The sequence below is a fragment of the Nelumbo lutea genome, chromosome 1 (assembly GCF_056320005.1).
Source record: "Nelumbo lutea isolate HS-2025 chromosome 1, American lotus-T2T, whole genome shotgun sequence".
NCBI lineage: Eukaryota > Viridiplantae > Streptophyta > Magnoliopsida > Proteales > Nelumbonaceae > Nelumbo > Nelumbo lutea.
Window position 1 is genome coordinate 69,680,838 of NC_142684.1, and position 13,553 is coordinate 69,694,390.

Consider the following 13,553-nt stretch of genomic DNA (forward strand, 5'->3'; position numbering starts at 1 on the left):
ATTTCAGCTCTGAACTATTGGATTTTAATTTCATAAGAGATTAAATCCAATGGGTTTGATTGGTCAATTACATGAGAAATTGCACCTGTACACTTGTTTAAAAAATAAAAAAATAAAAAATAAAAAATAAGTTTTTCTCTTACAAAAACCCAGTTTTGAACTTGTACCACATTGGAAAATTATAAGTTTTGTTTTCAATATTTCAATAGGAGCTTATTTACACTCCTTAGAATTAGTAGAGGAGAGTATAGAGATTCGATACCGCGCAATGCGTGCGCACATGTGTGGCGCAATGAGGTGCTTTAGAGGCGCACCCGCGTGGCTTGCGATGGGCGGCTCTGGTTTTGGTACGTCGATGACCGTTGATCACCATTGATGAGATCAACGGTCACGATTTGATCGGGTGTGATCAAGAGGCACAATTCAAAGTTAACAGTCACCAAATGTTAACAACTTTTTAAATAGTCACAATGGTTGAAATTGTGACTGTTCAAGGTGCCTTCTCTAAACCAGCACCTACCTTTTCCTCATACCTCTTCACAAGTTATTTAAGGAGCATGAATCAGACTCCAAAAACACAATTTCGAAATTCACTCTCTCTCTCTCTCTCTCTCAGTCCGACTTGCTACAGTCTCACAGAAGGTTTCTTTGGAGACTCTTCAACTTTGTTGGTTGCAGATTCTCGCCCAAGGCTCTGTTGTATCCTGGGAACGAATTTGCCTGTAACCCAACAGCAAACTTAGTAAAACTGAGTGGTCTAAAGACAGTGTCTTCGGACGCGCCTCAGAGCTTCTCCTCCTAAGTTACAGTGACCCCATCTTCCCCAACAATTTTAGAACGTTATTCTACAATGGAGGCGGAAGCAAGCATGACTTCGATCAAAATGATGAACCAAGATCTTGTTCGACTAAACCAGTTCGATGGAGTAAATTTCAGCCAATGGCAAGACAAGATGATCTTCTTTCTGACCACACTAAAGCTATACTATCTGTTGGACCCGAATCTGCAATCACTTCCTGAACCCACTGACAAAGACTCTGAGAAACTAAAGAAGGAAAGAAAAATTGGAAGATGACTCACTTCTGTGCCGAGGACACATTCTGAATGCCTTATCAGACCGGCTCTACAACTTCTACACGGAACTTGCATCTCCAAAAGAAATCTGGAAGGCCCTGGAATTCAAATACAAGGTGCAAGAAGCAAGTACGAATAAGTATCTTATTGTAGAATACTTTGACTTTACCATGAACGACCATAAACCTATACTGGAGCAAGTTCATGAACTACAGGTGATAGTCAATAAAATTCGTTCCCTTAACATCATCCTTCCTGAATCTTTCCAAGTGGGAGCAATCATTGCCAAACTTCCACCCTCTTGGAAGGATAATAGGAAGAAGCTTTTGCACAAGGCTGAAGAACTTACCTTGGAGAAAATTCAGCAACACCTTCATATTGAAGAAGAGTCTCGAATTAGAGACAATAGGGATAAGACCCTGACCGGTATGCTGAACTCTAAAGTAAATTTTGTGGAAAACGGATCGAAGAAGACTAACCCTGCATTACAAGTAAAGAAGAAGGATGGGAACTTCAAAAAGAGCAACAATAAGAAAGTATCCTGCTATGTTTGTGGAAAAAAGGGGCATTATGCTCGAGTCTGCCGATATCGGAAAGGCGGAACCAAGTCTGCAGACATGGTAGAAGACAATCTCGTGGCCATGATTACTGAAGTCAACATGGCAGAATCGTCTTCTGGATGGTGGTTTGATTCAGGCGCCACAGTCCATGTTTGTAAGGACAAATCCTTATTCAAGACATATGAAGAAGTGACTGATGGCCATGAGGTACAGATGGGAAACCAAACATGTGCCAAAGTTGCTGGAAGAGGCAACGTAGAGTTGAACTTCACCTCCGGAAAGACACTGACTCTCCTGAATGTTCTCCATGTTCCTGACATTAGAAAGAACTTGGTCTCAGTAATCTTGTTTGTAAGAGGGGATTCAAAGTTGTCTTTGAATCTGACCAACTAATCATATCCAAGAACGGGATGTTTGTTGGAAAGGGATATGGTTGAAATGGTATATTCAAATTAAGTATTAATGAAGGAAAAGTTCCTGCTTATATTGTTGATTCTTTCTCTTTATGGCATGATAGATTAGCACACTTGAATTTTAAATCCATAAAGAACATGAGCAAACTAGGTATAATTTCTTACAGTAATGAATCAATTGAAAAATGTGAAATATGTGTAAAATCTAAAATGGCTAAGAAACATTTCCCTAGTGTTGAGATAAATTCTCAACTTCTAGAACTAATCCATTCTGACATCTGTGAACTCAATGGTGTATTAACTAGAGGAGGCAAGAGATACTTTATAACATTTATAGATGACTTTTCTAGGTACACCTATGTCTACCTTATGAGAACTAAGGATGAAGCCTTTGACATGTTTAAACTATATAAGACTGAAGTTGAAAATCAACTAGAAAAGAAAATTAAAACCCTTAGAAGTGATAGGGGTGTTGAATACATTAAAAATGAGTTTAATTTTTTCTGTGAAGAATTTGGAATAATACATCAGTGTTCTACTCCTTATACCCCTCAGCAGAATGGCCTGGCTGAAAGAAAAAATAGAACACTTACAGAAATGATAAACTGCATATTGTTAAAAGATAATGCACCCTTAAACCTGTGGGGGGAAGCACTCCTAACAGCCAGCCATTTACATAACAGAATTGTTTCTAGAGTTAATAACAAATGCCCATATGAATTATGGACAGGAAGAAAACCTACTTTAGCATATCTAAAAGTGTGGGGGTGCTTAGCATATTATAGAGTTCCAAATCCTAAAAGAACCAAATTAGAACTCAGAGCTAAGAAAAGTATGTTTGTTGGATATGCAGAACATAGCAAGGCATATAGGCTTCTAAACTTAGAGTCCAACATAATAATTAAAACTAGAGATGTTGAATTCTTTGAAAATAAACTGTGTTTTGAACCTGTAGAAAATGAATCCACAGAAAATGACAGAGAAAATCAGGTCTCAATACCTGTTGATAATAATGAGACTGAAAGAAGAAATGACACAACTATAACACCTACAATAAGACTTAGAAGAAGTCAAAGACAAAGAATAGAGAAACACTTAGGTTCAGATTTTATCTCTACTCAGACAATTGTATTTTTGGTTGAGGCTGATAGAGAGAAGGTTTTAAATAAAATACCCATTGTCCCAAACATTGAAAATGATCCAAAAACCTATAGTGAGGCCATGACCTCTAGAGATGTTGCATTTTGGAAAGAAGCTATAAATGATGAAATGGATTCAATAATGTCAAATAACACATGGGTACTAGTAGATCTGCTTCCAAGATCAAAACCAATAAAATGTAAATGGGTGTTTAGAAGAAAATACAACATTGATGGAACTGTGCAAACTTTTAAGGCTAGATTAGTAGCCAAAGGATTTAGTCAAAAGGAAGTGATTGATTACTTTGACACCTATGCACTAGTGGCTAGAACAACTTCTATTAGAACACTTATAGCATTAGCATCCATTTATCACTTATTTGTTCACCAAATGGATGTTAAAACTGATTTCTTAAATAGTGATTTAAATGAAGAGGTTTACATGGAACAACCAGAAGGATTTGTTCTTCTTGGAAACGAGAAGAAAGTCTGTAAACTGGTTAAATCACTATATGAATTAAAACAAGCACCTAAACAGTGGCATGAGAAATTTGATTCTTGCATTCTAGCTTTTAGTTTTAAACATAATAGTGCTGATAGATGCATCTACTCAAAATTAACTGAAAATTATGGAGTAATTGTGTGTCTTTATGTGGATGATATGCTTATTGTGGGTACAAATATGGTTGGCATAAATGAAACTAAAAACTACTTATCCTCTGTTTTCAAGATGAAAGATTTAGGAGAAGTAAATACCATCTTGGGAATAAAAATTAAAAAGCATAGTAGGGGCTATGCACTAAGCCAATCACATTATATTGAAAAAATACTTGAGAAATTTAAGCATTTAGGTTTTAAAGAATATAGCACCCCATAAGATTCTAGTATAAAACTAGTAGAAAATACTTGTAGAGCAATTGCACAACTTGAGTATGCTAGTGCAATAGGGAGCTTGATGTATGTTATGCTTTGTACCAGACCTGATATTGAATTTAAAGTAAGTAAACTCAGTCGGTTTACAAGTAATCCCGGTGTAGAGCACTGGAAGGCAATTGGGAGAGTTTTTGGGTATCTTAAGAGAACCCTAGAACTTTGCTTGTTTTGTTGTGATTATCCAGCTGTACTAGAAGGATACACTGATACAAGTTGGATTACTGGTAATGGAGATAACAAGTCCACATTATGATGGATTTTTGTCCTTGGTGGGGGTGCGATCTCTTGGGCATCCAAGAGACAAACTTGTATATCTCACTCGACCATGGAATCCGAATTCATAGCCTTAGCGACTGCTGGAAAAGAGGCTGAATGGATTAGGAATTTATTATTAGATATAAAACTTTGGCCTAGTCCTATGCCTCCAATTTCCATTTACTGTGATAGTGAGGCAACTCTGTCAAGGGCCTACAGTGGTACCTACAATGGTAAGTCCAGACATATAAGTCTGAGACATGAATTTGTTAGGCAACTGATTCAAGATGGAGTCATCACTATAACCTATGTGAGGTCAAGTAAAAACTTGGTTGATCCTCTTACCAAGGGTTTAGCCAGAGAATTGGTAAGAATGACAACCAAAGAGATGGGATTAAAACCCTTTACTTAGTCACCTGTAATGGTAACCCAACCTGAACTGAAAAGCCATCAATATTGGGTTTAATGGGTAACAACAAGTTACAACAATGTAACTGTTAGCACTGACATTGAGAAATTTCCCATCACAACATAAACAGTGATGTCCGTTATGATGAGAGGTTGAGATAAACTCTTAATGAAGTTCTGAAATGTGTTAAATAACAGAGCACATAGTGGAACTTCACCTATGTGAACATAGAAGTGGTGCCGCTTCTCATGAGGGTTTGGGTTTGCTCTCGGGATTGTTCATGAAACCAGGAAAGAAGCACATAGCCATAACAATGCTGAGCAAAATTTGAAACTCTTGCAGAGACTGAACATTTTTATGTGTATAGGTGTCTTCGGTCTGTCTTGAGAGTAGTTGGTTTAAGGTCTTACCACCAATAACTTTGACAAGGCTCTGAGATAACTATACTAACAAGAGGTTTAAGTTGATAAACACATTTTGTATGCATAACTGTGTCATAGTAGTTTGGATTGAAAGAGAACTATGTAATTGATCAATCAATGTGGGGGATTGTTGGATTTTAATCTCATAAGAGATTAAATCCAATGGGTTTGATTGGTCAATTACATGAGAAATTGCACCTGTACACTTGTTTAAAAAATAAAAAATAAAAAATAAATAAAAAATAAAAAAATAAGTTTTTCTCTTACAAAAACCCAGTTTTGAACTTGTCCCACATTGAAAAATTATAAGTTTTGTTTTCAATATTTCAATAGGAGCTGATTTACACTCCTTAGAATTAGTAGCGGAGAGTATGGGGATTCGATACAACGCAACGCGCGCGCACGCATGTGCGCACGTGTGTGGCGCAATGAGGCGCTTTAGAGGCGCACCCGCGTGGCTTGCGATGGGCGGCTTTGGTTTTAGTACGTTGATGATCGTTGATCACCATTGATGAGATCAACGGTCACGATTCGATCGGGTGTGATCAAGAGGCACAATTCAAAGTTAATAGTCACCAACTGTTAACAACTTTTTAAACAATCACAATGGTTGAAATTGTGACTATTCAAGGTGCCTTCTCTAAACCAGCACCTACCTTTTCCTCATACTTCTTCACAAGTTATTTAAGGAGCATGAATTAGATTCCAAAAACACAATTTCGAAATTCACTCTCTCTCTCTCAGTCCGGCCTGCTACAGTCTCACAGAAGGTTTCTTTGGAGACTCTTCAATTTTACTGGTTGCAGATTCTCGCCCAAGGCTCTGTTGTATCCTCGGAACGAATTTGCCTGTAACCCAACAACAAACTCAGTAAAACTGAGTGGGGACAAATAATGTTCTAAAGACAGTGTCTTCAGACGCGCCTCAGAGCTTCTCCTCCTAAGTTACAGTGACCCCATCTTTCCCAACATGAACTCCTCCAAGTCCACAGACCCATTGTAGTGCGATCAAATTGATGGAAAAGGGAGCGATACGTGATCGCCAACTTGTTGGGATCCATCATTGACGTCTACGCCAAAGTGGATTTCGAGTATCCTCAAGTTCTGAAGTTCCTTCACCATTTCTGCATACGAGAGGCAGCCGTCCCGGTTGTTGTCGAGCTGAGTGAATCGATCGTAAACACAGTCTTCAAAAGCTTGCTCGTCCTCCACAAAGCTGCGAACGGTTGCACCATCCAAAATTTCTACACTCATCTTCGTAAAATGTAAACAAGCTTCAAGCCTTCGATCAAAGAAGAATAGGATGAATAAGGAGATCAAGTGGAAGCTTTTTTCTTTTCTATTAATGGTTTGTTCTGAGCAAAACCAGAGTTGGCTCTGCAGTTATATATACACGATGCTCCAACGTTGAATTGTATCATTGTATTACTGCTGCCTCTAAAGACCTGTGGTTTATTGAGTTTTCTGTGATCTACAGACTACAGTGAGTCAACAAGCGTCAAGCAAAGGCAACCGCTCTTTCTCGAAGGAGTGAGAACTGAGAACCGACACAGGATGGAAGAGCACAGATACGGTGTCAATGTCAAGGATTCGCTGACCGCGTGAGCACTTACGACTGAAAAACAGTCAAATTCCATTTGCAAACCATTGGCGTTTCATAAACAGAGGTAGAATCGATAGCATATTCTTCAAAACGATTCTAGTGGATTTGACGCGAGGCCCACCGCACCGCCCCACTTCTTCAAACCGACATTCCAACAACTATTTCCGTGTTTATAACGCCATTAAAAAATATACGAACCGACTGAGAGTCCATCAGCACCTGGTTTTGCGATTCATGATTCTTCCCAATTGGTTGACATTCGAAACTTCTAAATTCTAATGGTCCACACACCACATCACACGGAACGATCCAGTGTGGTCAGCTTCCCAACTGAGTTCATGATCTAAAGCTCATCAATCCTCTTTTAGTTTATTTGGCATTTAATCAATGATTTGAGCCATTGTCAGTAAGGATTTTCAGTGCTGTATTTTTGCATTAATTCTGTTTGGGAGGTTGTCACTAAGCAACCCGGTACTTTACAGGTAGTTTGTCACATGCAGTTCAACCATCGTGTGATAATTCCAAGGATCTCACCATCATACCCCATGTCTTATGGGGTTGTACTTTTAATGGTTATATTAGTTCATCCATTCCTCGATTCAAGTGGAAATGGGTAACCTTACCAATTGATGGCATTATCCTCAATTAACACGGAAATAAATCCTATCACAGCGAAAATTCAAGAATTACTCCACCAAACCTAGGAGGACTCCAGTATATAAAGGCTTCACCCCCTGGGCCAAAAAGAGGAATATGCATAATCTCTGCTCTCTAACTCTCTCATAATCTGATATCATCTTCAAACTCACAACTAAGTACTAACTTAACTATCAGAGTGACCTCACCGAATTAACCACCTAGGTTCTCTGATTCATCTATTGCAGATTCCTCAGTTCCTATAGTTGTTGGTAGTCAGATCATCCCCAATAGAGAGGAGCCAGATTGCGTTACATCAAATGCTATTATCAGGTTTATAGGAAAAACAAAAAAAACAAATAGAAAGGGGTTTCAGTAAAGAGACTGCACCCGCTTTATTTGTGTTTAAACGCGAAAAAATTCTATATCTAGTTATCAGCCAATCTGTTGTCTCGATGCTTACATTGTTGATCAACTTGATCTTCTCTGTAAGTATATATTAGTTAAATAAACTAAAATCTTTTGTGCAATTCTGCAATATTATATTAGAATAAGAATAGCAACTGTACAGTCAAGATGAAAGATCAATCTTGTTGAAATTTGAATCCTCATCAATAGTCTTACAATGGTTAGGTTCTGAAAATTTGAGACATTAGCCAGCAGAGACGCCTCGTACAGGGAGTTAGAACAACTGAAATATCATACTACAACAACCCATTACAAAATTTGAATTGTCATACCCTGTTCTACAACGTCAAACAGATGGTGATGACACTCTTTTTTTATAGCTTTTATTCGAGTTATAGTACACACACGACTCTTAGTTGGGAAATGGGAATAGATATATGCACGCGATAATACTGTGCCTTGAAGAAGAGGCTAGCAGAGAATTAATTAAGCAGATGACTTGGAGGATTCTCGTTCGACTGCTGCTTTTAAGAAGCTGCCCTCTTCTAAAACCATCTGTATAGGCAGGAATCCCAGACCGTTGGCCATGGCGAGCATCATCTTTCTAATCTCCGCCTTGAACTCCTCCAGATCCACGGACCCATTAGAATCATGATCAAACTGATGAAAGAGGGAGTTATAAGTAAGTGAAAGCTCACTGGGATCCGTCTTGACATCCACGCCGAAGTGGGTCTCGAATACCCTCAGACTTTGAAGCTCCTTCATCAATTCAGCGTAGGAGAGGCGACCATCCTTATTAGTGTCGAGCCGAGCGAAACGGTCGTGGACAGAGCCTTCAAATGCTTGCTCGTCCTCCACGAAATTGCGAATAGTTGCACCATCCAACACTTCCACGCTCATCTTTGTAAACAACCTCTGAAGCAAATTAAAGAAAGATAAAGAAGAATTTGAAGAACAGTTGAGAGAAGAATTGAAGATTTCGCGCTTGAACAAAAGCAGAGCACACTCTATAAACTATATATAAGTATTCATGCCGTGGATTTGTTCACTGCTTAATGGTTTCTGCTCCAAAAGTTAGAAAGGTCGCTGGTTTTCCAAATGGTTTAATTCTCTGCCTCCGGTTTCTTTCGCAAAAAAGTCATCCGTTCGCATATCAGCGTGTTTGTTGAGAGTTGAGACCGTGAAGTTTCAGTGGTCGTCGGTCAAATTCCATTGGCTTATTTATTGGGGCAGAAAATTTGGTTCCACGGGCTGGGCTACCCGCTACCGGCGTCGACCGTTTCAAGGGAACGGATCAGATGATCCTATCAAATTCGAGGGTCCCACAAGTCAGCAGGAGTAAATAAACCGTGCGTTGCTATTGAGATGATTCTTGATCGTTCATCGTTGCCAGAAAATGAACGTTCGGATGAATGAGCTGGAGCCTGGAGGGCCACCAGCTCTTTCCTATCCTACGGTTGATGATCTGATCAAGATGGGTTCAACGTCACTACTTTCAACGTCGGTCGTTGGATATGATAATTATGACGTCATTATTTCGATATTGTATACCTGAAGAATATGAGTACTCTGCGGGACAATTTGTTTTCCTTTTCCACTTTACCGAGGAACGGTGTCTCTGTTATCCATCCAGCAACCAACACCGGAAGGAAGAGAAGGAAAGAGAGTGAATGAAAGCATGTCGCAGGTTCTCAACCTAAGCCCATCCCACCGAGCTCTCCCCTCAATACGTCTCGATTCGTCTTCATTTCGCTTATCCAGCAATCTCCTTTACACTCAAAACCCTAATAATTGGACTTCTCTGCAGCAGAAACTCAGGTGCAGAGGCAGATATTCTTGCCTCTTTTCAGACAACCGCAGAGAGGTAACTACTGCTTTCATTTCTCTTTAAATTTGAATGTTTTACTTCCTGTTTACTATATTCCTGTTTCCGTTTGTTTATTTTAGTTCCTTGTATTCACGCAAGTCGAAGCGGGAAATTCTTGAATCTTTACTGAATGAAGAAATTTATAGTATTTAATCACTTTGGTATGAAAAAGAAATTTTGTTGAACTAAAGCTTTGCATTCCTACTAGAGTTATTCTATTAACTGGATAAAAATTATCGCCCTTTTTTACTCATCAAATGGGCATTTAGTGAGTAACTTCTTTCTCTTGAATGAAACAAAAGAGTTGCAAGCGATGAAGCGAACAGTGTCCAAGATAAATTTTATAACACGAAATGTAGTGTTTTGTTAGCTTATACCATCCAAGGTGCATTTTTATTCTGCTACTCTAGTTGGCTACAAGCACTAAATTTTGATACCCCATATTTTCAATGAACCACAACATTTCCTTCTTGACTTAAGGGCATTAATTGGATTGTTTCTTGAAATTCCGAGGCTGCTTTGAAATGCATGGGGAATGAAAAGCACTGCATACACATTTTTTAAAGCTAAGGTTTGTCACATCCTTTGTAATTATCGGTGCATCATGAGCATCTTTAAAAAATGTATTGCGCAATTTTTGGTCTGGGAGAAATGGCAATAGATTTAGCCTTTAATGGAATGAGAAGATTTTTCTTCTTCCTTTTTTTTTCTTTTCTTTTGTTTTTTGTAAAGGGGTAGAGATTTAAAAGAGAACAAAAATTCAATAAGATCAAAATGAAGGCTCAAGGTAATAATACAATAAAAGGCAGGTTACTTCCTTGAAATGCTGCTGCACTGAAAATCAAAACCTAGATTGCCTACTACTTTTCTTGGGATTAGATCGTCAGAGGATTGCTTGTTTTCAAAAATACTCAAATCCCTCTCAAACCATATTTTTCAAATTAAGCATAGACCAAATAACTTTGCCTGGTTTTCTGAGGCTAAATTAACCATTTTTTAGGAAACACCATATTTTGAACTATATTTTTAAATTCCTCATTTGTTTAGCAATTCCAAACCAAGGTAAATGAAATTTATTATTGAATTTGCATACCTTGATTAATGCATTTGAAAGGTAGCTGCTATCTTCACCACATAATACTATAACAGCAACAACTGAAAATTTTAAGTGCAATAATTTGGCACCATCACATTAGTTTTTTACTTTTAGATTTCCAATTTTGTTTCAAAGAATTACACTAAAGACATGTTTAATGTCGTGCAGCATATTTTCTTGGTGATGGTGGGGTGGGGTGGAGGGCTATCATATTGCTTAAGCACAATAATTTGACACATTTGGTGAGATGCCCTGTAATCATGTAGTTGCGATCCTTTACTACTTGCCGTATTTGAAGCAACATGTTCAATTCTTCAAATAAACTTGTTAACTAAACTGCGCCATGCTTTTTGGATGAAGTAAATTTTGGGGCTAGATATGAAATTAGTCTACCTGAATTCTGGTTATGTTGTTCATTTTCAGAACTGATTTGAGGCCACCTGTTCAATTCTTCGACTGTTTCATAACCGGTATTTCCTATCTATCCTGAGCATTCAAATAAACTTGTTAAGTAAACTGCACCATGCTTTCGGATGAAGTAGATTTGGGGGGCTAGAATTAGGGTTATGTTCATTTTCAGAACTGGAGACAGAATAAGGATCAACTCCTCAAGTTTCTGTTTTTCACTGTTTGGGCATTGCTGCTCAGCAACAGAGAGAAAAAGTGTATAGTTTTAGTAAGAAATGATTTAAGTACTCATAATTTAACAATGGATATGGCATTAATCAGAATGGAATAACAAAACAGGATTCATGTAGCCGACCCCATATAGTCGGGATAATGCTTGGATGATGATGACAGTGGATTTTCAGCCGGAATATATATTTCTCCCTCCAAATTCAATATCTGAAGTGCAACCCAAATCTAAATACATTCCCATGATCCAAAAAACAGCCTAAATTAGGGGGCATATCTATGGAAGGTCAACTTGAAAGGAACAAACCGCACCGATTGAGTGAGTTTGATATCCTTAGGTAGGCCAGATCATATTGAGATCCTTCCCTTGAACATATTTGAAATCCTCTGTGAGGTACTCATTTTGAAATTCTGTCTTGGTGGATTTTTGGTACTTCCAGAATTTATTCCTACTTCCATGGCTTAATCTAAACACAACCTTGACGCCTGTTAAATGCCCATTAAACTCGTCTTCCTATGTAGTTCAACTCAGTAAATCATATCAAACTTTTGAAGTAGGCCATAGATGATGATGCTTGTAAAATTAGGAATTTAAAGTTACATGAAACATGGCACTTCTTCTAGTTGGGTTAAGGATATAAATATAAACACATAAAATCCCCATATTTGTGTTCAACCATAGTTGTTGCATCTTCATAGTATGTTATACTTCTGCACCTATTACAGCTTACTGTGGTGATTGTATTCAATTTCTTGTACCAGAAAGGGAACAAAAATTTAGGTTGCCTAAATTTCTGTGAATTCTGTAGCTTTGGGGTTTGAAGCAAAACCAATGAGTAAAACTATTTCAACTATTAATATAGAAGTTTCTTTAGTTATATTTAGTTATTTACCTTGTAAACATCTCTGAAGCAGGAACAAGCGAGAAAGGCATTAGAAAATGCTCTTGGTGGAAAGAAAAATGAATTTGAGAAATGGAATAAAGAAATTCAGAGAAGGGAGGAGGCATCTGGTGGAGGAAATGCTGGTGGGGGAGGTTGGTTTGGGTGGGGTAGATGGTTTGGTGGGTCCAATGGTGACAATTTCTGGCAAGAAGCACAGCAAGCAAGCCTTGCCATTTTAGGTATTATTTTCATGGTAAGCAGTTTCCTCTCTGTTTGTGTGGGTTTCATTTTAGTAGCTTCTGTTTCATCTGATTATAGTAATACTCTCTCTTTGGATTGCCAGTATCTTGTGATTGCGAAAGGGGAATTAATACTAGCTATCATCGTTAATCCACTGCTATTTGCTTTGAGAGGGACGAGGAATGGCTTCACCTTCATAACATCACGCTTTTCAGGAAAGTTCTTCCCAGCTGGTACTTACATTGATCCTGACAATACACCAAAGAAGGAATCCTATGCCACTGTCTCTGCTAAAGAGAGCGTGATAAGGAAATGGGGTAGCGATTGATACCTTTTGTTTCAGGTGCAAACAATACTTTCTCCAATAGTGTCCTTCTATTGCAACAATTACTGGAACAGAAGTTAATGCAATTTTGTCAGATATATGATTGATTATATGCCTTGCTACGGAGATCATTGATTTGTAGACAACAGACATTTTTCTCAGAGATTTTAGAGTTGTTTGGACATGCCTGCTTGGGCTGACATGCAACATCGCTGTTCTTGGTAACTTGCACATAATGTGCAACACCCAATATGAAATTTATCCTGTTATTACCTCAATGGAGCATACATTACATGATAGAAAAAGTTCACTCCGATTGTAGTTTAGGTACTGACAATGGAACATACCCCTTAAACTTAAAGACCAAGATGGTCCTACTATTTACTTGGTTTCCACAACCATTCATGGCATACTATTCAATTGGTCTCCCTGATTTACCAATCACTGCGATGACTGTAAGCATCAATGCTTCCATCCTTTTACATGGGAGGAAGAAATTGTGTCCAGTTAAGAAACTTGTATCTGCCATGGATGGTTGGGTTCATCCAATTGGTACAGTTTTTAGAATTAAAGTTTCCACATCCTTAAATTGGACAGATTTTTGTATCATTGTTTGATAGACCATCATCTTCCCATGTAGCTCTCAAATTCCAA

At 38.2% G+C, this 13,553-nt stretch overlaps 2 protein-coding genes across 2 annotated transcripts; one reads left to right on the plus strand and one right to left on the minus strand.

Moving 5' to 3' along the window:
- Nucleotides 1-8,337: 8,337 nt before the first annotated feature.
- Nucleotides 8,338-8,751, minus strand: LOC148875159 (uncharacterized). The gene has a single exon (XM_088963759.1). It carries the CDS (start codon nucleotides 8,749-8,751, stop codon nucleotides 8,338-8,340), a length of 414 nt encoding a protein of 137 aa, XP_088819885.1.
- A 474-nt stretch (nucleotides 8,752-9,225) lies between these two features.
- Nucleotides 9,226-13,177, plus strand: LOC148875160 (sulfate adenylyltransferase subunit). Its single transcript, XM_088964907.1, has 3 exons — nucleotides 9,226-9,715; nucleotides 12,366-12,587; nucleotides 12,678-13,177. Exons 1-3 carry the CDS (start codon nucleotides 9,530-9,532, stop codon nucleotides 12,900-12,902), a joined length of 633 nt encoding a protein of 210 aa, XP_088821033.1. The 5' UTR covers nucleotides 9,226-9,529; the 3' UTR covers nucleotides 12,903-13,177.
- The last annotated feature ends 376 nt before the right edge of the window (nucleotides 13,178-13,553 follow it).